At 38.3% G+C, this 24257-nt stretch overlaps 1 protein-coding gene across 1 annotated transcript in view; it reads left to right on the plus strand.

Moving 5' to 3' along the window:
- The first annotated feature begins 16645 nt into the window (after positions 1 to 16645).
- LOC131684452 (leucine-rich repeat-containing protein 20) overlaps positions 16646 to 24257 on the plus strand; it is a 43333-nt gene continuing 35721 nt past the window's right edge. Inside the window, exon 1 of the mRNA XM_058967353.1 lies at positions 16646 to 17213. Coding sequence (XP_058823336.1) covers positions 16976 to 17213 — 238 coding nt within the window. The 5' untranslated portion in view covers positions 16646 to 16975. The remainder of the gene's footprint in view (positions 17214 to 24257) is intronic.

Consider the following 24257-nt stretch of genomic DNA (forward strand, 5'->3'; position numbering starts at 1 on the left):
TGTAGAGATAAGGAAACTGAGTGTCTGCGGTTGCCCACAAGCTTGTGTGCTTCTATGGAACCTTGTCGCCGATGGCTTGTTGAGAAAATTTAATGAGCTTGGGTTTCGGAAGTATGGTTTCGCCGATGATTTATAGGCAGGTCGACCTCTGTCGTACGGCGAACAAATTAGTTCAGAACTCGCCCACTAAATGGCGCTAATGAGAATAAAACTTTCTTAACATTATAGATATATTTCTAAAGTCTGATAATTTAGGAAAACGCTGTTTTTGGTAAAGTTCTCCAGGGGGACAAGTGCTGTTTGACAATGTATAGAAAAATTTCGATTTTACCCACTAGGTGACGCTAGTGAGCACGATTTTTTTCTTTAAATTTCTGCATCTCAATATAAAGGCAGTTTAGAAGGGTGGTGTCTTCAGCAAAGTTTCTCGAGAGGTCGAGGGCTTCCCGACGGTAACAGATTAGTTTAGAATACTCTCACTATGTGGCGCTAGTGAGCGTAGATGCTTTCAGCATGCGGTAGATTGTGCTATATCTCAAATGTCTAATGATTGCGCTTTCGGCAAAGTTCTTGAAGAGTTCTAGGACTACTCGATCATGGATAGATTAAATTGGAATGGACCCGCAAGGTTACGATAGTGAGCCAGTATATATTATATTCTGTATCTCGAGATCTTAATAATTTTCAACGGTGATGTCTTTGGTAATATTCATCGGCAGGTCGAGTTCTGCCTTACGGTGAACAGATTAGTTTAGAACTCACTAATTAGGCGGCGCTAAGGAGGATAAAACTTTCAGAATATTGTAGATCTTTTTTAAAAGTCTGGTAAATACTAGGTTACGCGAGTAAGCACGTGTTCTGGGTGACACTAGTAAGCACGCATTTTTTCAATTTCATCATTTCAATATTGAGGCAGTTTAGAAAGGTGGTGTCTTCAAAAAAATTGTTTGACAGGTCAAGGACTACCCAATGGTAACCGATTAGTTTGATATACTCTCACTATGCGGTGTTAGTGGGCGTTGAAGCTTTCAGCATATGATTGATTATGAATTATCTCAGAAGTCTAATAAATTAGAAAGATGGTGTTTTCGGAAAAGTTTTTGAGGAAGAATAAGGGCTACTCGATTATGAATAGATTATTTACTGCTCTGATTTTTGTTAAGTTGATTTAAATTTCTGAAGTAGCCTCAAAACGGATAAGAAGATAAATTCATCAACCCATTCTCTGGCGCATTATGAGAGTATTCAAAACCAATCTGCCATCTTCAGACAGCTCTAGAACTACCGATGAATTTCACTGAAGGAAGCCTTCTTTTAAACTGTCATGATTTTGAGGTGCTAAAATTCGTAAACATTTTTTTCTCTCTAATGCCACATAGTAACTGAAATCCACGTTAATCTGATAACACCATTTTCATGAATTATCAAACTTTTGACTTAAGCTACTACGTACTAGAAGTTATATTCTCCCTAGCAATGAGTGAGTTCTGAACTAATCTGATCACAGTACGATATAACTCAACCTGTCGATGAATTTTGTCGAAGATACCACTTATCCAAATTATCCTTATCCCGAGAAATAAAATATGAAAAGCTTGCTCACTAGCGCCGCCTGGCGGGTCCATTCCAATTCAGTCTGTCTATAATCGAGCAGCCCTTGATTTCCTCAAGAACTTTGCCGAAAACACCATCTTTCTAAGTGACACTCTTGAGATATACCATAATTTATCAGGTCTTAAAAGTTTCTGCGCTCACTAGCGCCGCATAGTGAGAGTATTCTAAATTAATCGTTGGGTAGTTCTCGACCAACTTTGTGGAAGATACCACCCTTCTAAACTGCCTTTATGTTGAGATGCAAAAATTGAAAGAAAAAATGCGTGCTCACTAGTGTCATCTACCGGGTTAATCCAAAATACAGCACTTGTGCCCCTGGAGAACTTTATCAAAAACAGCGTTTTCCTAAATTATCGGACTTTAGGAATATATCTATAATGTTGAGAAAGTTGCATTCTCATTAGCGACGCCTAGTGGCCAAGTTCAGAACTAATTTATTCGCCTTAAGACAAAGCTCGACCTGTCTATGAATATTGCCAAAGGACACCACCCTTCCAAATAATCATGATCTCGAGATACAGGGTATGAAAAATAATGCTCACTAGCGCCAACTGGCGGGTCCATTCAACCTTAACCTATCCATAATCGAGTAGCCTTTGATCTCCTAAAGAACTTTGCCGAAAACACCATCTTTTTAAGTTATTAGACTTTTGAGATATATCACAATCTACCACATGCTGAAAGATTCTACGCTCACTAGCGCCACATAGTGAGAGTATTCTAAACTAATCAGTTACCGTCGGGTAGTCCTCGACCTCTCGAGAAACTTTGCTGAAGACACCACCCTTCTAAATTGCCTTTATATTGAGATGCAGAAATTTAAAGGAAAAATTCATGCTCACAAGCGTCACCTAGTGGGTAAAATCGAAATTTTCCTATACATTATCAAACAGCACTTGTCCCCCTGGAGAACTTTACCAAAAACAGCGTATTCCTAAATTATCAGACTTTAGAAATATATCTATAATGTTAAGAAAGTTTTAATTCTCATTAGCGCCATCTAGTGGGCGAGTTCTGAACTAATTTGTTCGCCGTATGACAGAGGTCGACCTGCCTATAAATATTGCCAAAGACACCACCCTTCCAAATGATCATGATCTCGAGATACATGCTTTGAAAGAAAATGCTCACTAGCGCCGCCTGGTGGGTCCATTCCAGTTTAATCTATTTATAATCTAGTACCTTTTGACCTCCTCGAAAACTTTTCCGAAAACACCATTTTTCCAAGTTATTAGAGTTTTGAGATATATTATAAATGTTGAAAGCTTCTACGCTCACTAGCGCCGCATAGTGAGAGTATTCCAAACTAATCTGTTACCGTTGGGTAGTCCTCGACCTCTCGAGCAACTTTGCTGAAGACAGTACTACTCTATCTAATCACGATGTTGAGATATAGAATTATTTTAACATGTGTTGAATATCTGCATTAGCACTACCGCCGCCTGGTGGGGTAATTGCGAGTTATACTTTCTACCATCCAGAAGCTCTGGACTTTTTTTTATAAATTTCCCGAAGACACTACCTTTCAGAATAATAAGGGTCTTGATATATTTGACATTGAATCCATTTGATGATAGTCGAGTTTACGACGAGAATTTCGATTTATTTACTCTTTCTTCATAGCACCCCTGGTGGCATAGTTCTCAACTAATTGGATACCCAATTACTCTAAGTTGTAGGCCCAAGTGAGTACAACAACTTTGCCGAAGAAAGTATGGCGCTACATGTTGACACGGACGAAATAATCGGCCACAGCCCCAATTAGTCGAAATCCCATAAGATACGGGTATCCTACAACGCGGGTACCGCGCAGTAGGAATCCGCGCAGTAGGAAGCCGCGTTGTAGGAATCCGCGTAGTAGGAGACTCGACTGTACTTTGATTTAGGTACATATGATTGAAAGCATTTTAAACAATCTTTTAATAACCACTTGAGCGTTCACTTCAGACGCTAGTGCAACTTCATTTTGCTACTAACCCAAAACAAACATTTTCGTTTCGCATTTAAAACCCTACACCAAGGGTGGTTCATAGGCCTCCAAAACAATATCATTGCCACGCTTCCGCCCCAGCTGATTCACGTTGCGTAGCCTGTAAAGCGTGATTTCGTATCCGATGATCTTCTTTATGGCACAGCCATAACCATCAGACATTGATCGAAAAATAAACAAAGTTCCCACATCTGCGCAATCGGCTAGCTCGCAGCTACCTCTGGTTTGGTTTGTTAGTTGTCGGTTCGTTCGATCTACGCATTAAATCTCGACCATCCATCGGTGCCCTGGTCGAATGGACTTAGCCATGCATGTGTTTGTAGATCGTCACAGCAGCAGCCGCGGGCAGGTACCTCTTGCCAACGAACCTAAAGCGCAATAGGTAAGTACTATGACGAGACCAAACCAAACGTGCTGATGGCGATGTGTGTCGTTGAATTGCTACACAGCGGCGGAGGATGACGACGTGCGTGCGTGTTTGCGCCTAGCGATTAATCAGCTGATAATAGAGCGAGATTGAGGTGATTGTTGTTTCGCATTTTGAGTGAACATAAATAACCCTTCAGCTTCCGGACTGTGTCAATATATTGTTTAACCTTTCAATGTCTATCTTATTTCCAGGGATCGTACCAAAAGTGTTGGGGCAAAGAAAATGTAACAACAGCAAGTTTATCTTCCCGATCAGATTCTCTTTACAATTAATATCAAAATAATTTCTCCCGTTGATACTTTTTTATCTTTTAAATACCATAACTAGACTTGACATATAACAAAACTTCTTACGAAAATATTATTCTGTAAGAATTCTTTTTAATTCTATTACTAGTAAGCAGTAGTCTTCATTTTAAAATTTCAAAAATTGCTCATTTTAGTTGTATGTGATTTTCAATGTTTGTAAGCGTACACGTATCCGCCGGTTGATGCAAATCGAGCTGACATTTCTGTAAACTGAGCAAGCTAATTTCCACCAAAGGTTCCCTATCAGACCATTTAGATTCATTCACAATGGTGTTGATCTCAAATGTAAATAATGATAGAATAAGACATGAAAATTTCAACTGCAAAGACTGAAAAATATAGCAAAAATTATTACAAATTGCTCATTTTTTACAATTTCGTACAAGCACAAGTGGATCATAAGCAGTAGAGCAGGCCACTTCCTTAAAGCTGCAGCTGAGACGCCGTACCACGAGAATTCAAGCCTCCTCGATGGGGGAGAAGTTCTGCTTTATCACAATGTTGCTGATGCCCAACCACTTCTGCAGTAAGTTGAATCTCTGGTTAAAGTGTTACATGAGATTTTTTTAGTGTTCCAGGAAGTACTGGAAACTCCTTATTTGATCTCAAATTTCTAAAACCAGGAGAAGATTTTCTTAGGCTTTGTGTCAGAGCTTCCTTGAGCTGCTATATTTAGCAGCCACTCGAGAAAAAATTTAAACTATTACAGGGATTGCTTATGGATTTTTAAAGCAGTAAAAGATGCCCCCACATGGAGATCATTAGTCACACTCTTCCTGAGCCAGAAATTAGGAATCAGTAGCGACTGACTCAAATGACACGTTCCCCGAGTTAATCGGAGATTTGTACCTTGCCATAATTTGTCTTTTCCTCATTTCCCTTTTGTGCAGGAAGTAGTAAGGTAAGGGATAAGGAAAATAACGACATAGAGAACATAGAAAATACGTAACTATGCTCCGTGCTATTTAGGTTTATAAATTGTCGTCGTGACATTTGGAAGCCATAATACAGTTTATCGCTCTTTTTCGCTAGAAATTTTCGAGAACGGTCGTCGATACTGTAAAAATAGTACTGTATTTTCTCTGTAAGCGACTTCGTTCTCAAAACTTCCCATCAAACTGCCCACGAACCAAGATTATGGAACTCTAGCCTCATCAAAACATCAGTACTCTTCCAAACATTTCTTGGGATTCCACGGAATGTAAAGGAATACCTTATTCTAGTGAAAGCTATATGGTTCGACAATAAAACGGAAGTCCCCTGCCCTCTCACTTATCTCCTTTAATTTCTATATCAGCCAGGTACAGCTTTGTTCGTTATCCGGAGAGAACCAAACAATATCATACCTAGGCAAACTCACTGAAACCGGGGATGAATGAGTTAGGAGGGATTGACACAAGGTGAAGATCTTTTAACAGATCATCCTTCAGCGCAATCGAAAAGTGACCTTTCTTCAACCTTGCTTGCACTGGATGAGTATTGAGACTCGAAGACTATACAATGAGCCGAAGCATTGTTGAAAAGATCACCTCTGCGGCTGTGCTTCTTTACTTTGATTTTGATCAAATGTTTCCCATGTTAAGGTATTAGAAAGAGCACGTTTCTCGCAACTACCAGTATTCACGCCTGATGTTGTGGGAAGTGACTTAATTTACGATTCCCCGAAAATCCAAAAAGGATCTTCACGTATCTTCATCAATACAAGTGGGAACTTACAATCTAACAAAGTCCACACAATTACATCCATTTTTTTACCACTTATTCAAAATTGAATTATCACACAGTAGAACCGCAAGAGAGTGCTACATCTAGGCGTTCAAATAAGCAAAGTCGACATACTTTTGATCGGATAACGACGGTTAAAGCTCGTTGGGTGCGAGCCAGTTTCCCAACTCATGCATAATACAGTCAAAGCAGAGAGTTACATCTGACGCCTCTTCTCTGCCAGGTTGTGCAAATGTTGGGTGATTTTCTACATTAAGTACGTGCAAATTTGTGCTGCATAACCAACTAACCAACTAAATTATGTGGTGGGTATTTGCATCACTGTCGATTATGAGTGGCAACCCATTTCTGCCACAGTATGATACAACCCATTTGAAGTCATCAGAAGGTGATGCGGCGAATATGCCGAAGAATAAACGTAATTCCTGTTTATGTTTTCAACAGTCAAATTGACTGTGACGGCACAAATATCACTAGTATGAGGTCGGATAAAAGATATGCGTCGATACCACTATTCACAAGTTTACATGCACGAGGCATTCAGTGTGGATTTGTCAGACAGGGTTAAGTAGCTTTCCAATATAGAAGTTTCTTTCATGGAAATACGGGTCTTGAACCTATGAAAGCTTTAGCTTCCTGCAAAAGGCGGGATAGATTCAAAGTTGCTGTACGTCTATGCTGAAGATTGGGCTACTCGAACCATGGTCGATCAGAGCATTGCATATTTCATCACCGGCACTCATTGTACAGCTACCAGAAGATACCAAACACGTCGGCTTATAATCACCTATACTTCCCATAAAAGCATAAGAGTCCCATATTGAAAAGCAGCAAGCCAAGAAAAACGCCGTTGAAGATTTATATTTTCATTGAGTCTTATGGATGGGCCAACCACGTTTTGTTATTTTTCTCGATATTTTCTAAGCAAACCTGGTAATCTTATTTGTGCATTGTGTTTTAGTGGTGATACAGAATACAATCCAATAGATAACTCATTTTCGACAAAAATCCATATGGAACTCTTATCCTTTTATGGGCAGTATAGCGGACCCTGAAGTGGGCATTAGTGACATGACCATCATTTGAATCTCACGATATGCGAAGAAACAAACGTCAACTGAGTAAGAGATTCGCTTAACACATTGTCCTTACTGTCCCTCGGCACTCCTTGCGCGATTGGCATATTTTAATCATACCAGCCATTCAGTCGTTGGCATGGAGAAACACTTCGACTCGAGGACTCCTGTTTTCAGTCGCCTCTTACGATATGGGATTTAGAACCCGCCGGATGCCACACGGCATCTAGGCTGGTTTAGTCAGGAGAAAGATATTAGACTGTTATCATAGCCCTCTTATTAGTCGTATCTTACGACATGGGAACAGAAACCAGGGGGTCAATTCTTGGCTGAAATACTTCGAGAGATTTCAGCCCGCCGCACAGTGGCTGGAGGCTGGCCAAAACCTCAAAAATTTATTTTTGAAATATTGATATTTTATATTTTTTCTAGATTTCTCATATATTGAATGATGTATATTCAAAATTTTATGATCATTGGATAAGAACACGATTTTTAACATGAGTTTAAACGTAGCAAAGTCCGGACTTTTTATTGATTTTCATTCCCGAAACCATCATTGCTCTGTTCACTTCAAATGCATGTTGCTCTTTTGATTTTGGTCCGATTTTAGCACAACTAGTTTCATTATGTAGAGGAACGAAAGAACTTGGTTAGTGAATAAAATACATTTGGTAAATTTGCTTGGAACTATGACTAAAAAGTTTAAATATGTTTGAGGTGGTCAGATCAAAAATACTTTTTTTACTAATGTATTCTGTACAAATTTCGGAATCATTTCGGAACGGTCACATAGTATACATTCTATGGGAAATAACCTCAACTTTTCGAATATCATGGTCTCGTTCTGCGCCTAGGTGCGCAAAATTTTTTAAGGAGATTTTGAAGCTTTGTTGCTGATATGGAGGCGCATGGTGTTTTGTTTAAAATTGTTAGACAATCTACAGTAAACCAATATGTTATACAATGGATTTAAAGTAGTATTCTTCATTTTTTATGATATTGCTAACATTGGTGAACAGTAATGGAAAATCTATCATGAAAACGGGATCATAGTTATAAGAAAGGTTCAATGACACTGTATGGAAAAATGCATTTAATATTTTACGACTTTTGACATCAAAAATGAGCTCAGCACCTCAAAATTAGCTTAAATTGTGATTTTCAGCCAAATTAGGTAACATTTGAGGTTTTGTCCAACTTTTGTTTGAAGACCCGCCACTGTGCGCCGCACAGTGATCACCTTCCATACAAAAGTCGGACAAAACCTCAAACGTGGCCCGAATTTGATGAAAACTTCACATTAATTTCGTGAAGCTGAACAGGGTTGCCAAAATTAAATCTGTATTTTTGTCCTTAAAAATCTTTTCATCTGTATTTATTCTTCGAAAAATCTGTGTCGATATCTGTATCGAATCAGTTGAGTCGTTTAACCTGGATTTTGCTGGATTATCTATCGAAGATATTATTTCCTGTGGTTTAAATCAGTCAAGCAACCTGTCTATGTCTTCATAAAAAAACCACAAATCGTTCTGATATTTTACATCCAGAAACTTGAACTTTACCGATGTGCACAATGGAAAAATAATTTTCTTCTTCATTTAAATACTTTTGTTGATATATAATGTTATATAAATTAGGTCGACCCATGTAGCTATCGAATTTTCGGACAAAAAATTGAGAATTACCAAAGTCACAGAGCATTACAATTAACGTTTCTGGAAATAGACTTCAGCCAGGCGTTTGCTGGGTGCTAACCTGAGTGTATTATAAACCTTTACCTTTCAGAATGTGCGACCACTCTCAAAAAGAAAAAATATATTTTAATATTGAGGGCTAAGCTGAGAGAGACACAGAGGATGTATTACTGAAACTGAAAAAAATATTTCAAAAAATAGTTTTTTTTAACATAATTTCTCAAAAATCTGTATATCTGGACATACACACAATAATCTGTATATCTGCACATACAGATTCTTGGTCTGAAAATGGCTGAAAAATCTGTATAAATGCAGATTATTCTGTATTTTTGGTAACCCCGATTTACACTAGAAGAACTCGTTTAAAACATACAATTTCAGTTAAATTTCAGTTAAAATTATTCCTCGTCTCACTAGTCCCGGAGAAATTGATATAAAATCCGGAGGCGCGGAGTTCGGCTCCAAAAACCGGAGTCTCCGGGTCAAACCCGTAGCGGTGGCAATTGTACATGCCGCGCGTCACCCGATACAAATTTTAAGGGACAGGCAATTTTGTCCTGTTCAATGCGATTGCCGTTCAAAATCATAGGTCACTGGAACAAGTGGTCCCTAAAACAGCCAACCCCGTACTTCAGTGATCATTGATCTCAACTTTGCCAGCGGACGAATTCTTTGCATATTTGGACGAATTTCCGAGACATCTGACACGGTTGAATATTTCTCTGTCAGTTCTGTAAAAATCTTAAGAATACTTAGCGAAGAATCAGATATGGTTCGACCGTGTTCAATGTGTATGATTTTAAGTATAAAGTCGGTGTCCTTGATGACGGATTTGGATACGAGCGCAAAGTGAGATCCGAATGAATTCGACGAAAATGCAGTTGCGTTCGGAATTTCCATGTTTGGTAATTACAATATTTTTACACAAGAGCAAAAGGGCGTAGACGTATTGCATATATTACTTTCGAAACCATATTTTGTCCAGCAAACATACAGGGAATCACAGGGGCGGATCCAGAAAAAAATTTCGGGAGGGGCTCGAAATTTTGATTAAAATTAATAAATTTTAAATTGTTAAATACGTAATACGTAAAAACAGCATTAAATGAATTTCGTTATTGGTGGTCAAGTTTGGTTTGAAAAAAAATTGAGTTTGAGACTAATACAAAATTCAAACTAATTTAAAATTTCTCAACAAATTTAAAATATTCGGGAGAGGTCCGGACCGCCTAAACCCACCACTGGTTCTGCGCGAAGAAAATATACTCCGAAAAAAAATGTTGTATCATTTGTCACAAATGACATTTGTCCCTTTAAAAGTTTACGCGAGCAAGTTTCTAATTTGGAAAAATGTTTTAAAGGCTGCCATTTTTCAACCGATTTTTATCATAAATAAATCGGTGAATACGGAATTAAATGTTCTCCTTAAATTTTTATTAAAGCAAAGACGCTTCCAAATAAAAATATTGAGCAATTTTCATATTTTTCACGAAAAATTTTAAAATAATGGTAACTTTCATATTGTTGTCCCGAAACCGCATGGTGCTTTTAAAAAATAACATAACATATCATATCATTGGAAAGGTCATTTCTTTTCCTTTCCAAAATACAATTTAAAAAAATTCCAAGAGGTGATAATTGTCGAGATATTCGGAGTCTTACTGTAACAAAGATTATTAATTCGTGAACTTATTCCCTTTATATAAGTTATTCGCGTTACTCAATAATGAACTATAAATAATCAAATATTTATCGTTTTAAGGTTAAACAGAGAAAGAACAAAAATCGAAAATGACAAAAAAGCAGTTTTTGCACACCGTGTGTTAGATCTTCATAAAAATTAATCAGCAGTACTGTAGCAACATTCTACGTAAGCTGATTGATTTTTATAAAGATCTTTCAAACTATGTGGAAAAAACTGCTTTTTTCGTTTCTGATTTTTGCCCATTCTCTGTTCAACCTTAAAGACGTAAAAAACTTTTTTTGTGTATTTGAATCATAGAGAAGCCTTCAACACAAAAGTTTTCTTAACAATAACTTTTAACATATTCTTATTTTATATTATAACTAGCTAATATCCATCGCGCATTTCAACGAAATAGGAGGAAAATACAATTTGTTCCGAAGCACACAAACACGCTCCTTAACAAATGCCTACTATGTATAAATTTTTGCAGCAATTGGTTAAACCGTTTGGGAATCTATAAATCATATACATACAAACATTGACTTTTATATTGATAGATAGATAGATAGATAGATAGATAGATAGATAAATTTGTATTTCTCTGTCATGAGTATGAGCATGATGACCGTACAATTCGTAGTTGCTACTCCGTGATTGACCAGAACAAGCGAAATTGCACAGAGAATCAACGAATGGGGCCTGGGAGTAGCTATCCATTCTCAATGTGCACGTTTCGAGAGTTCCATACTTTGAAATGCCAATATCGGCGTCGGCCACGTCCTTACACTCATCGAGAAGGAAAACAAGTGTAACAAACGTCTTTATGGGGACCGTGTATACCTCTGCATCTCCACGTTTGTCACGGGAAAGAGTTTTTGTTAGTAGGATGGGGTAAAGAGTTACATAAATCTGGATTCACCTTGATAAGTGATACGATCTATGCAATTCGTAGAAGTATTATCATGTGTTCATTGCTCTGGGTAGCCAGCTGCCGAGCATTTTTGATAAATTGATCGTTTGTTGAATTAATTTGGAAATGCTCAGTTTGTAAAAAAGCAACTTCAGCTCCGGATTGCCGACAGTCGCGAGTGTTGCTTATGTTTAATTTAATCAAACGATATGTGAACGATTTTATTATTCCGACGAAACACGACATTCCCAAAACAATACAATATCATGGAAAGCGATTACCTTTAGCGTCTCGAGACATTTGTCGAAATCGATTTCGTAATACAAGTATTATTTATCGTGTATAAAAGTTGGTATTTTAGAGCAAATAAAACGACAATTATGTATTAATTTCTTTGTCCGCGAACAATTGAATAAGGGGCCGATTGATTTGTTATTTGCGCGAGTATTTAAGCTAACTAAAGCGTATTTTAAACAGTATAAAATCAGTACTACCGAAATACAGGAAACGACTAGCCTTGTATGTCAAATATACAACCGATGACGCTAATTTTTGCACTAATTACTAAAACTAGTAACTGGCTCATACAAGATTCAATAGTCATCACTTCACTCAGACAAGACTATGCATATTCCCCACGCACATAAAATGGCCAGTGGATTAGTTTTCTAGTTGGTCAAATAAACACTAAACAAACAAAAAAATTACTTTTATCAGTCTAATGAAATATCAGCATCTTTTGGCATCAACCGGCGGATACGTGTTCCCTTACAATGCCATCAAATCAAAGAATATTTAATGTTACATACGACAAAATATGTGCAATACTGATATAAAAACTACTTAATTATATGCAATAAAATAGGATCGGAAAAATTAGTTGCTTAACCAAGATTCTCAAAGATAGCACTGTTGATGAATTGAAAAAAAAAAATGTTGAAAAATTATAAAATGGGTGATAAGGGTCGCGGACGAAAATAGCTGACCACCGCCTATAGATTTGCATTTCTCTGTCAAAACACAAATTCCCTAACTAATTTAATTGTTTGTATTGCGCTCTTCACGCACAAAGATGCTTTTAAACCATTTTTTTCTTAATGGAGAAAAAATAGCTTTTACCTAAATTGTTCTCCACTAAGAAAAAATAAAACAGAACATCTTGCATTGCCTTGCTTAACCAAACCAAATGTTTCGATTTCATTAGTTCTCATCAGCTTAAAATGAGCTCCTTTTCTTACTGGACATCACGCTGGACTAGGGGTTTGCTCAGGAATCAACCCTCCCGCAACTTGACGTTTAGCCTAAGTTGCTTGAAACCACCGTGTTTCGAATGATGTCGCCACCATAGAACGCCGTCCACTAATTGCGATACTGTAAACTTCTATGCGAGAAAATAATTTCGTGACGTCTTTTGCGAACTTGTTTTCTTTATTTACATTCGGAAGAGATAAACAAGATGATCATTTCAAAACAGCGTAATAATTTAAAATAAATACAAACAAGTTAAGGATTACAAATTGTGCCGAATGTAAAATATAAAATGCATGATTTGCCCATTGCCCTTGAAATGTCTTTCGCATATGACAATTCTCGAAAGTTTGTCGTTAATCTTTAAATACATTTAGTTTTGTGATTATCATTTTTCACTTCGCATTTAACAAAGGCAGGATTGACTTCGACTGTTTATTTCTGACAGTATAGCATCCAACTGATAGGTGCTGCGACATGTACGGTGCAAAGGTTTCCACAAAAATCAGAAATGATGACAGTTCATTTTTTATCGGAGAGGGAGCAATAGACTGCCCAGAAAAATAATGATTTTTTGAAAACTCAATCGGCCCACCCCTTATTCGATTCCTAGTCCCACCTGGAGTACTTGCACCAAATTTAAAGCAAATCGGACTAGTCTAGCTACCGGACCAACGTGCCTGAAGTTTGTATGGGATTTTTCGACAATTTACATGGAGAAAACCTACTAACTCGCATTTTTGCCGCTAGATAGCACTGTATGTGTCGTATTATCACTGTAAGAGAAAATAAGAAAGATAATTTAATTATCTACAACTTTGTCGAAGACTGCTAGTGAATCCGGCTTTGTTAAAAGAAGTTATTAAACTTTTAACGAAGTGATGTCTGAGTCAGTTTTGCATGGGGTCTAGCAGTGCATGGTTGTGTATCAGTACTCGATTCCTACGAAAAATGCAATTTTGTGAAATAATCGATAGGTTTAGCCCAATGGTATGTTTAGAAGAATTATAACACATAATACGAGTTATGTTTTGGTTGGAAAACTTTAGTTCCAACTGTGACCGCATAGAGGGCGCCAACACTAACTTTTCATAGAAGAGAGATAGATGTTCAGAAGAATTATTGCAAAATGCCTGTTCTACAACTTTGTGGAAGACACCTAATTTCTATCTCTTTCTGTTGAAATGTTAGTGTTGGCGCCCTCTATGTGGTAAAATGTGGAACTAAAATGTTCTAACCAAAACATGGCTCGTATTATTTACTACAATTATTCTGAACATATCATAGAGCTAAATCTTACGGTTATTTCACAAAAATTGCACAACCATGCACTGCTAGGCCCCATGCAAAACTGACTCAGACATCACTTCACTAGAAGTTTAATAACTGCTTTTAACAAAGCCGAATTCACTAGCAGTCTTCGGCAAAGTTGTAGGCAATTAAATTATCTTTCTTATTTTCACTTACAGTGATAATACGATACATACAGTGCCACCTAGCGGCAAAAATGCGAGTTAGTGGGTTTTCTCCATGTAAATTGTCGAAAAATCCCATACAAACTTCAGGAACGTTGGTCCGGTAGCTAGACTTGTCCGATTTGCTTCAAATTTGGTTCATGTACTCCTGGTGGGACTAGGAATCGAATCAGGGGTGGGCCGATAGGGGTAATTTTTTTCCTGTCACTCTAGGGAGCAAAATAGTCCAGTATCATTGTGTGTGTTTTTTACATTGCAATACAAATATTACTACCTAATATCTTAAGACTAAATAAAGGTGCTCACTAACTAGTATAAGCGCCGCTTGTTTGTATGCGGATGATTCCAAAAAATCATGAATCATTTGAAAATAATGCATCGGAATAAAGATGCATTTTTATAACAAAACAACACCAAACGCCCAAAAAGTCTTCAAAAAGGAATTATCGAAAGTAAAAAAAAATGAACAAGAAAATTTTCACTGTAAACAAGTTTACGCTTTTTTTAGAAATTGTTCTTGAATAAAAATTGATCCGCCATTTTAGACCCACAGACCCAAATAAAGTGGTTTCAACGATTTGTATAGGAGCTGTCAAGTTGTTCCCCCTCTGTCAGGAATACAAATTATGTCTTCGTTTTTGGAGCTATCGACAATCCGGCGCTAGCTTAGTCCTGTCCTGTCACTAAGTTAGTATTGGGTTCTGGTGAGACGAAGTCGAAACGCAAATTCCATAACTAATTTAGTTATAGGTTTTAGGACTAGTTAGGACTAGTTTTGCCCAATTTTTTCCCCAATGGAGAATAATTGAGCTTTACCCAAAGTTTTCTTCTTGGGGGCAAAATAGCATAGAGCATAGTTTTGATTATCTGAACATTTCGAAGTCAAATTTGAAGGCCAGCACAGGAAAATAAGGATATGGAAAACAGTTTTCGTTACATCCATGATAATGATGTGAATCATAGTTCGATGGTGGAGAAAGAATGGTTCTTGTATATCGATTAATCGATGCATCCTCATTCTCCCCAATCTGCGAATTTAAACACAATCGAGCATTGGGACTATTTTGTGCGAAATATTCAGAAGCCTACAATTACTAGCAAGAATCAATTAAAAGTAGTCATCATGGAGGAATGGCAAAAATCTGTCAGAGACTCGAAAGTTTGTGTTGTCGGTGAAGTAATAAAGATGAACTTTGAATTCAATATCGAAAAAGTTATGCGTTTAACTAGCATCTGTTTTTAAACCATTCCCTGTACAGACGATTTCTGTGCCTAGAGTTTATTCCAAGGATTCTACTGAATTCCACTAACTGTTTTTCCCAGTTCTGGGATATGTCACCGGAAATCCGGATTTCGGGAAACCAAATTAATTCATCCGATTGATTCTCACAGAGTTCAAAAGATCGATTAAAAATTTACCATATTCAAGAGCTTTTTTGGACACAAAGGTTAAACAGCTGAGTTAACTAATATGGTTTACAGAGTAACTAACTTTACTGAAAGCAATCTACATTCATTACTATCCGAATGTACAAGTCTCCAGTTTCAACACTCATTGATTGTTTTCCGAAGCTAGCAAAACACTCAAACGAATGCTCGGCAACACTGTTCCCTTGCTGAAGCTCATAAACAAAGTTGAGCACAAACACAACGCCAGCCGGAAAACTAGTTTCGAGTGCACGCGACGCGAACGCTCTTTGTTTTCGTTCCATCCCGTTCAAGCGCACTTCAGATCACCAACCATCGTCTCTTTCCTCTTTATTCGCGAACAGCTGAGTTGACGTGCTATCATTAATATTTAAATGCCCTCGCTTTATTTGCGTTTTGCTTCGGTTTTTTACGTCGGACTAACGTGTTGATTTTTTTTGTGAACATGAAAAATCCCAACGATTCGAGGAAATTAAAAAAAAATATTTACAATTTGAACCTTGCATACAACGCAATTTCACTGCCGGTAAAGTTCATTTTCCCGCCCCGGAAGAAAGACTGGAACGTCGATTTTCGACCGTGAAGAGAGGGGGCAAATTTATGGTGTGCGGAAAACCCGCGACGGAAAATTAAACAAAATGAAAATAGCGCGGGGGCGTTGCGGCGTGAATATCGTGAGTGTACCGTTATTGCGCGTTGTTTCTCCACCGAATCGCGCGCACACAGTCACATACCAGCAGCGTCATTGCGCTTCGAAACAGAAGCAAGCAAGCAGCCGCCACGCCGTTAGAGTTGGGTTTCTTTGTTTGTACACACTTCAACCATATGATTGCGCCGAAGCGGGGAGGAAGGAAAAGCCAAGGCAGCGATGGTGGATGGTTTACCAGTAGCACGACTGTAGCAGACAAAGCGGCCGTCGGTCCACTAAAAGTAAGGTGATGTTGTTGTTTTCATAGTACACACGCGGTTCTACTACTTACTACAACACAGACAGCGGAAAAGATACACATGCTGCTTGGTGGTGTAGCGGACAAGTAGAAACATAGCAAGCTTTGCTTTGCTTTGGAGCGTGGTTGCTTCGAGCAGTTTACCAGCAAACGTGCAATCATTCGCCTGTGAACAGTGAAGCAGTGAAAACCTTCCCGCGGTTTCGGAGGATACGGGTTTTGGAAAACTGTCTGCCGTGGAAAAGTTTGCCAAAACAGTAGTGAGAATTTTCTTTGTTTCATAGTAGTGTGCAGTTAGTGGAAAGTTGTACGAATTTGTCTGTACGATCGATTAGAAGTGCCTAGTGGGATATTTATCTAACTTTAGTGAGTCCTAAAGTGCGATCAAGTACTTGAGTTTTTCGAGAACGAGTTTGAAAAAAGTCATACAAATCAAAATGAGGCCTCCATCGCATTTCGGTAACGATATTACCAACACTGCCTCCAATGATGGCAACAATAATAATAATAATCACAACAACGGAAGTGGCGATGACAACAATAACAACAACAGAAACATAATCATGGCCAGACTAACGGAGATGGGAGCAACAATGATGTTCCCCAAGATAGCTGGGCGCGGTATCATACGGGTCGTGGAGCGATGCGATGATGCCAAAGAGAACAACAATCTAGGTAACTATATACCGACATATGTGATACAAAAGTTTGGCACGCTAACTCGTGCGCAGATAATTAGTTTCAAAAGCTCGTGCAGGAAATTGTGCAAACTCATAGACCCCGGGCGCGGTTAGGCTATCCACTATGGACTTGTCCACGATCAGCATGTGCAAGTCAGACCGTTGAGGTAATGCAAGAATTGGCATCACGAACGACACCACCGTTGAGACGAAGGAATTGAAAGTGAAGTGTATTGTGAAAAAGCGAAACCCCAAAAACATTGCTCCAACCGTAGCTGTGTGCCCGAAAGAAAACGGAGAACAGCTCAAACGTCGAGGTCGTACTGTGGTGATTACTTGAGACGGCTTACCCCCCCCCCCCCCCCTGTTTCTAAACAAAGTCGGTTCGACTTAAAGCACCGTCGTTGCTATGAGCAGGTTTCGAAAAAAGGCTCTTGGAGGGTTGGAAATGGCTTATTAAGTTATTGTTTAGCGAAGGTGATTGAAAACTGTGTTATTCGTATGGGGTATCCACAGATCGGGCTCCAAACAGCTGGGAATAATGGCGTGCTCTAAACAGACAGCGTTGCTTTGCATATCGATAATATTTTCATAGATGTTTAGATACGGCCGGTGGAAGAGTAAAGGGTTGTTATGTCTTCCGGTTGAAGGTATTGCTCGTCGATCGAACACAGTTGCCATATAATCTTGAGAGCAGATGCATAGGCCTTCCTTGATGTGTAAAACTGGTGGCTAAAATGAATGATTTTTTTATCTTAGTCTGGTTATTTAATATGTACGTTGACATCGAAACTATCAATACTTGAATTGTATATTTTTTATCGTTTATGATCTAGCTGAACTGAATTTTGCAGTTTGCGTTCAACTGGAATAAATTTCAAATCTGATTATATTTTTTTTAAATCCTGCCTCTCTTGTTCTTTTTCAACCAATTTGAATACAATCTGATTTTTAAGTAGTATTTGAACATTCTAATATTTTCCTTGCTAATTTCAAAAAAATTAATTATTTGCTATGGATAATTTTCATTTCACTCGTAGGAGTTATTTGAAATGCAACAAGCTTGCAAAAACTCTATGTAATATCCCAAATTCATATTCACGAACCGCATTTGAAACTGATTATACGAAAATGGCAAAAAATATTGTTCACTGCCATATAGAACATGATTCAGAAGCAACATTTACTCCATTCCACTATCACATAATTCCCACTCATACCGAGATGAACCTATCTAAGATTCTATTACATTCCAAGACAATTTCATTATCTTGTCGATAATATACTATGCAATTGCATAGTCCGACAAAAATTCATATTACCTAATCACGGTGGAAGACGAACTTTGGAAGTACATATCAAACAACCTAGCATAATTTCAGTATTTGCCAACTTTGGCTCTAATCATATGTTGGATAATTCGGTGATTATATTAACAGATTGGACTGGTATTCATTGAACTAAGTTGTCGTCTTCTGTACCCGGTTACTCGGTTCCGACCCTCGCCATGACAGCATCTGAACCATCGGCCCATCAGAACCATGTCAATTCAACGGACCAAATCTGAATCACTGGATCTAGACAAATGTAGGGTGTGTAGACTATTTTCGCTCTATTTCCATTATCGCCCTGCCCATTTGAAGCCGTTAGTTAGAGCAGCGTCTGTCATCTTTGTTCAACGCATTGGCTCAAATGGTAGTGCGAAAATAGAAGCATACGATTCGAGTTTTAGTGGCACTCAAATAGAAGTATTTCCCCATTTTCAGGACATTTGTGTTATTATATTGGTTCTTGGGAACGAAGCAAGGATACTGATGCCAATTTATGCGCATTTCAGCAATTATAGGCTGCGTAATTAATAGAATAGTGTGGCACCCTCCCTAATGGGGACAAAATTAGGTCTTTACCCTATGTATTTGGACCTTCTGTTTATATATGTGGATCCCAACTCAAACTTCCGTGTTTGATGTCCTGATTGAAAAGCAATTTCATCTTATCACGGTACGAAAAACAGCACCTCTATTTTCAATCGATTTCAACCTGTTTGTTGTATTTTGTGTTTGCTATTCAACATCTAAATATCCCGAGAGACATACAGACTCGCTTCAAGATTGATTGTTCAACAAAGTACTCGGAAGTGCGATACAATTATTTGGTTTGAAAATGAACTACCATTACGAACAGTGGCGGATCCAGGGACACAGGCTTCTTTGCTAAGGTTGTCTATGTCGGACAGATACCGCACACGCTTGATATATGCGATCTAGGATGGTGAACGTACTACAGGCGTATAAGGATTATGAAAGCCGGCGGACCACGATCGAGAAACATGAAGTCTGAAATACATTCGGACATAAATTATTCGACCATTTATTGATCTCTTAATAAACGTAAATCATTAACGGGCCGCAATCGGGCTCAATAATGAAGTCCTGATCTAAAATGTTTTTAAAAATAATCATAAGCCTTCTATCTATCGCATTACCAGACAAATGGAAGTCGAACAGGTGTGTCACACAATAAAAAAATTCCTGGTAATCCCGTGATGGTCGCATTCGCTGTGTGGTTGAACCGATGAATAGGTGCTCTCAGAAGAATATTAATGTGCAACTCCCTAGCACTAGCTTGGGCGTGTACTTGTTCCATCAAGGCTGCAGAATCGATGCGCGCTGACAACAGATCAGTAGCAACTAGTTTACTTGATATACCCAAGTAACCAATAAGCATTATAACGTAGCCTAATATCTGCTTTAGATCCACATATAAAGCTGTCTTAAAGAGCCGTTAAGCCCTAAATACTAATATAATGCTGGTATTATGCCAGAAAAGGCGAAATATAGTGCTATTACTGTGCAGAGATTGACAGCTCGTTTCTGCAGTACTAATGCTATTATATAGCACCAGCGTGGAATGTCAAATTTGAAAGCCTAATATTGGCACTACTAATGCTATTAAAAAGCTTCAGTTGGCTGTCATTGTCCGCCATGGTTTTTAAACCATTTCTTATGTTTCCTTTCGGTATGATGAGCAAAAAGGAAAAATTTTAAAATAAAATGTTCTGTTTAAAACCGTAATTGACTCTCTTCTAATGCATTGTAATGAATATCTTTAATGGGTTTTTGTTCTCACATGATATGAATGTTTTATGAAAATTACCTTTAGTAAGCCTCGAACTGAGGTACCTTACCTTGTCCTTCACGGTAAGTGCGCTGCGTTTGCTCCCTGGACTATATTGCATTTGTTCGATTGAAATGAAATATGCCGAATATAATCTTCAAGAAGAGTTTGCATAACAAATAAACCCACAACATTACAATAGCATTATATCGGTTTTTTATTTGCTCTATAATGACACTAAATGCACTTGTAAAGCTTACATGCTTTAAGGATCCTTGAAGCATGTACGCGTTATATCAGCTTTATATACTCACAGGGATGCCAACGGTACCGGTAAACTACATTTTTTTCGGTATATTTACGTTCGCACAAGCCGTACAGCCCGCTGCAACGACGCATCACTACAGCTATTGCCAGAACAGTAGCCAAACCGAGTACATTTTTCCGTACAGCAGTAGAATACATTTTTGTTTTGCTGCTGTACTCTGACTGCACGGTGAGAGTGTGGCGTAGTTAGGTTTGTTCTCTCGCTTTGTACACTTTATTCTGCATAGTCAAAAGAGGAGGCCCGCACACGAAAGCGTTGATGCCGGTCGTGGCGTAAACGAACAGCATTCATTGTCGTCGTTTATGATTAAAAATATTGAATAGATTAAAAATATTAAAAAGTGTAAAATAAGGAAAAAAGGAAAAAGAAGCTGTACCGCTCGCGTCTGGTGGCTGCACTGGGAGCAGTATTTTTTGTCATGTTACTGCTTTGCTTACAGACTGCCGTACAGCGCTGGGCGTCCTGCACTAGCGCACGATAGCAGCGTCAAAAGAGAAATGAGAATGTAGGCAGAAAAATTACAGCCGCAGAAAAGGTAGGCATTTTGCATCCTTGTATACTCATATAGAGCAAGCGATAATGCTATATGTCGGCTGTGCAGTTATGCATTATTGATGCTAATATAGAACTTTATTGCATTGTTAATGCTGTAATAGAGTTTTAATGCAACATTACTGCAAATGTATAACCAATATAGTGCAATGGCTTAATGCTTATGGTGCTGGAAGATGCCGAGTTGAAATAGTTGACAGCGGGTCTCGTAGCTAGGTAGCCGAAAACGATCCCTTAGCTATCTCAGATGGAATCTTATAAATTTGTGTTGGATCTTTTCAATTCGGTTGGAACTGTTCGTACAGTGCGGGCTCCAGATCGTCGAACAGTACTCTACAGATGACCGGACTAAGGAAGAGTACAGACTTTTTGGGCAGAATATATCCGTGAATGATGTGGCAGTACGCAAGATGAACCCCAGGTTTCGCGATGCCCTACCAACAATATATGAGACGTGTTGCTTGAAAGTGAGTTTAGAATCTTACATCGTTGTAAGATCCTTCATGGAACATTCTCACGGAATAAGCAGCCCTGATAGATTATTTGCGAAGTTAATAGATTCTATTTTCCTCGAAAAGGTGAGAACATTTTGCGGGATTTCGAACCATTCGATTATCGTTACACTACTCACTAAAGACATCGAATTGTTTCTGTAGAACTTGCGTATCTGCTAAAGTCTTGATACGGTTGAATATCTTGAGGTCGTCGGCGTACGACAAGCGTGGTTCTCTGAGTCTGTAATTCACATCCTTGAAGTAAAGTAGAAAAACGAAGGTTGCCCTGTGGGACCCCGGATGTTCGCCTAGGACTATAATTCATTCAGCAATGGAGGCTAATGACTGCGAATATAAGTCAATCAGCGAGGGTTCGCAAATCCTGTCTGGCGAAAAGCAGGCAGCGCACATAGGGGTGGGTGGGGATATATTAATCACTTTTTTGTTACCTGCAATAATTCTTATGCCTTCTGAGATGCAGTATTCTTTGTGTACGAATTTGAAAGAACAAAATATGCATTACCATATATAATACAGATGGCAATGAAAATTTACGTGTGGTCATGTGGTATGTCAAATGGTTCATATATCCCTACAAGTGGAGATACTTGAGCCACCCCAGAAACAAAGTAGAATATTCTTCCGACAAATATAAAAACACGTAGACCCACATGAAAAAATATCGCTTTACACCTTGTCCTTTGTTTTGAAAGTACGAAATATCATTTAATGTGTATACTGTAGTAAGTATTCCAAAATGAAAAACATTCATAGTAGTTCACCTATCCCCTAGTTATATGGGGATAATATAACGACAAAAAACTTTGTCTTTTTGTTTGTTTTTTTTTTTTTTGAAAGCGTCAAGAAACGTTTGACACTATCGCGCACTCGTGTGAGGTTAAGTTTCATTTGTATATTTGTATATTCAACGGACATTTACAGTCTAATTGAAAACTTAAAACTAATGTGTAGCACTCTAAATCAACAAGAAACATAATTATAACAACTACCACAAGAATTCATATCAAATGCACAATCAGTAACATTTTTGAACAGTGAAACAATTTCGACAACATTACATGGAAATCGGTTTAAGATCTAGAAGAATCCATTCGAACGGTTGGCATCCAAGGTTCATTATGGCGAAGATCCCGAAATTCCCTGAATCGTACTCCGTGTGGCCATGTACTGGATGAAAGAGCGTGTTTTTTCAAACTTGTGTCTAGCTCCACTTTAAATGAAACGTAGTCTAACGTACTAACGTCTTGCCTATTCGAGACGAGTTTTTTGACCTTTGCAGAACCATTTACTTTTAAGCATTCTTTTACCAGAATCGAGATTTCCTGCTCGCTGACGTCGTTTTTGATATTCGATAGGAATAGCGTGAAACTATCGTTAGCAGCTCCTTCAGGATGCATTGTCTCTGAGCAGTTTAATGATATTGGAGAAGAATGGTGGTGTTCTACATTGACCACGGCACTTTCGTTGCATTGCACAGATGAACTCGGTTTTGTGCAGTTTATAAGCTTAGCCATCGTAGAGTTCAATGATTCGATACTTTTCCTTAAACATCCAATTTCATTATCGCGCTGTTTCTCTCGTATCTCATGGGCGGCTTTAACCGAGCTGATCGAATTACGAAATTTTGCGTCTTCCAGTAGGCTACGGCAATCGTCACACATCCATAGCACATTTGAGCCACTACACGCAGACAGTTCATCTTCTGTTAGGCCGGTGCAGTGTTTGTGAAAATAACGAAATCCATCGCAGAAGCCGTCACACACTGCTGGGTCAGATTTACCCAGTGCCATTCTACACTTTCCGCATGGTTTATCCACTAGCTGGTTCATGATCACGAAGTAGTATTTCCAACACAAAATGACCAAACAATGGAGAGTTTTGTTTCGGCGGCGAGATGAAATCGAATTATTTGGGTTGCGCACAATTTTGCGAAGAAACTAATCAATGCAGTCAAAACGTTGATAGTACAACTACGATTTGGTATAGTTTATCAACCGAAGCAAGCGGTTTTACAGCGAGAACAAAGTAATTTAGTCGGAACACACAGATTTACAACGCGGCGGTACGAACGAATCAACGAATTAGAACGAATCAATAACACCACAGGAGTTACTGTTAGAGCTAACAAGAAAATAATATGGGCCTAAAAATTATCACGATATGACGCAGTATACTTAGTGGTTTACCTATCGCCGTGGATTAGCTATCCCCACTCTCCTCTATATAGGCGAATTGAGGAGTTCGAGGCGAATAACCTCTAAGATTAAGCCTCGCAAATAAATAATAAAAATAATAGGTTAGTTTTTTAACAAAAAAACCCCACACTTGTGCGACACTGTTACATTCGTCGATGTGTTTAACTTTGACCCCAACACGCACAGCTAATAAAACACCTCCACCTGAGGTTTTACGGAGATGAAATTCAAAGGATTCACCTTCGTTTTTTCATTGCCTTCTTTGTTACTAAATACATACAAAATATTAAGACAATGACCCCTTCTCTCCCAATTCTACGAAAACGAGTAGC

Source organism: Topomyia yanbarensis, chromosome 2, assembly GCF_030247195.1.
Source record: "Topomyia yanbarensis strain Yona2022 chromosome 2, ASM3024719v1, whole genome shotgun sequence".
NCBI lineage: Eukaryota > Metazoa > Arthropoda > Insecta > Diptera > Culicidae > Topomyia > Topomyia yanbarensis.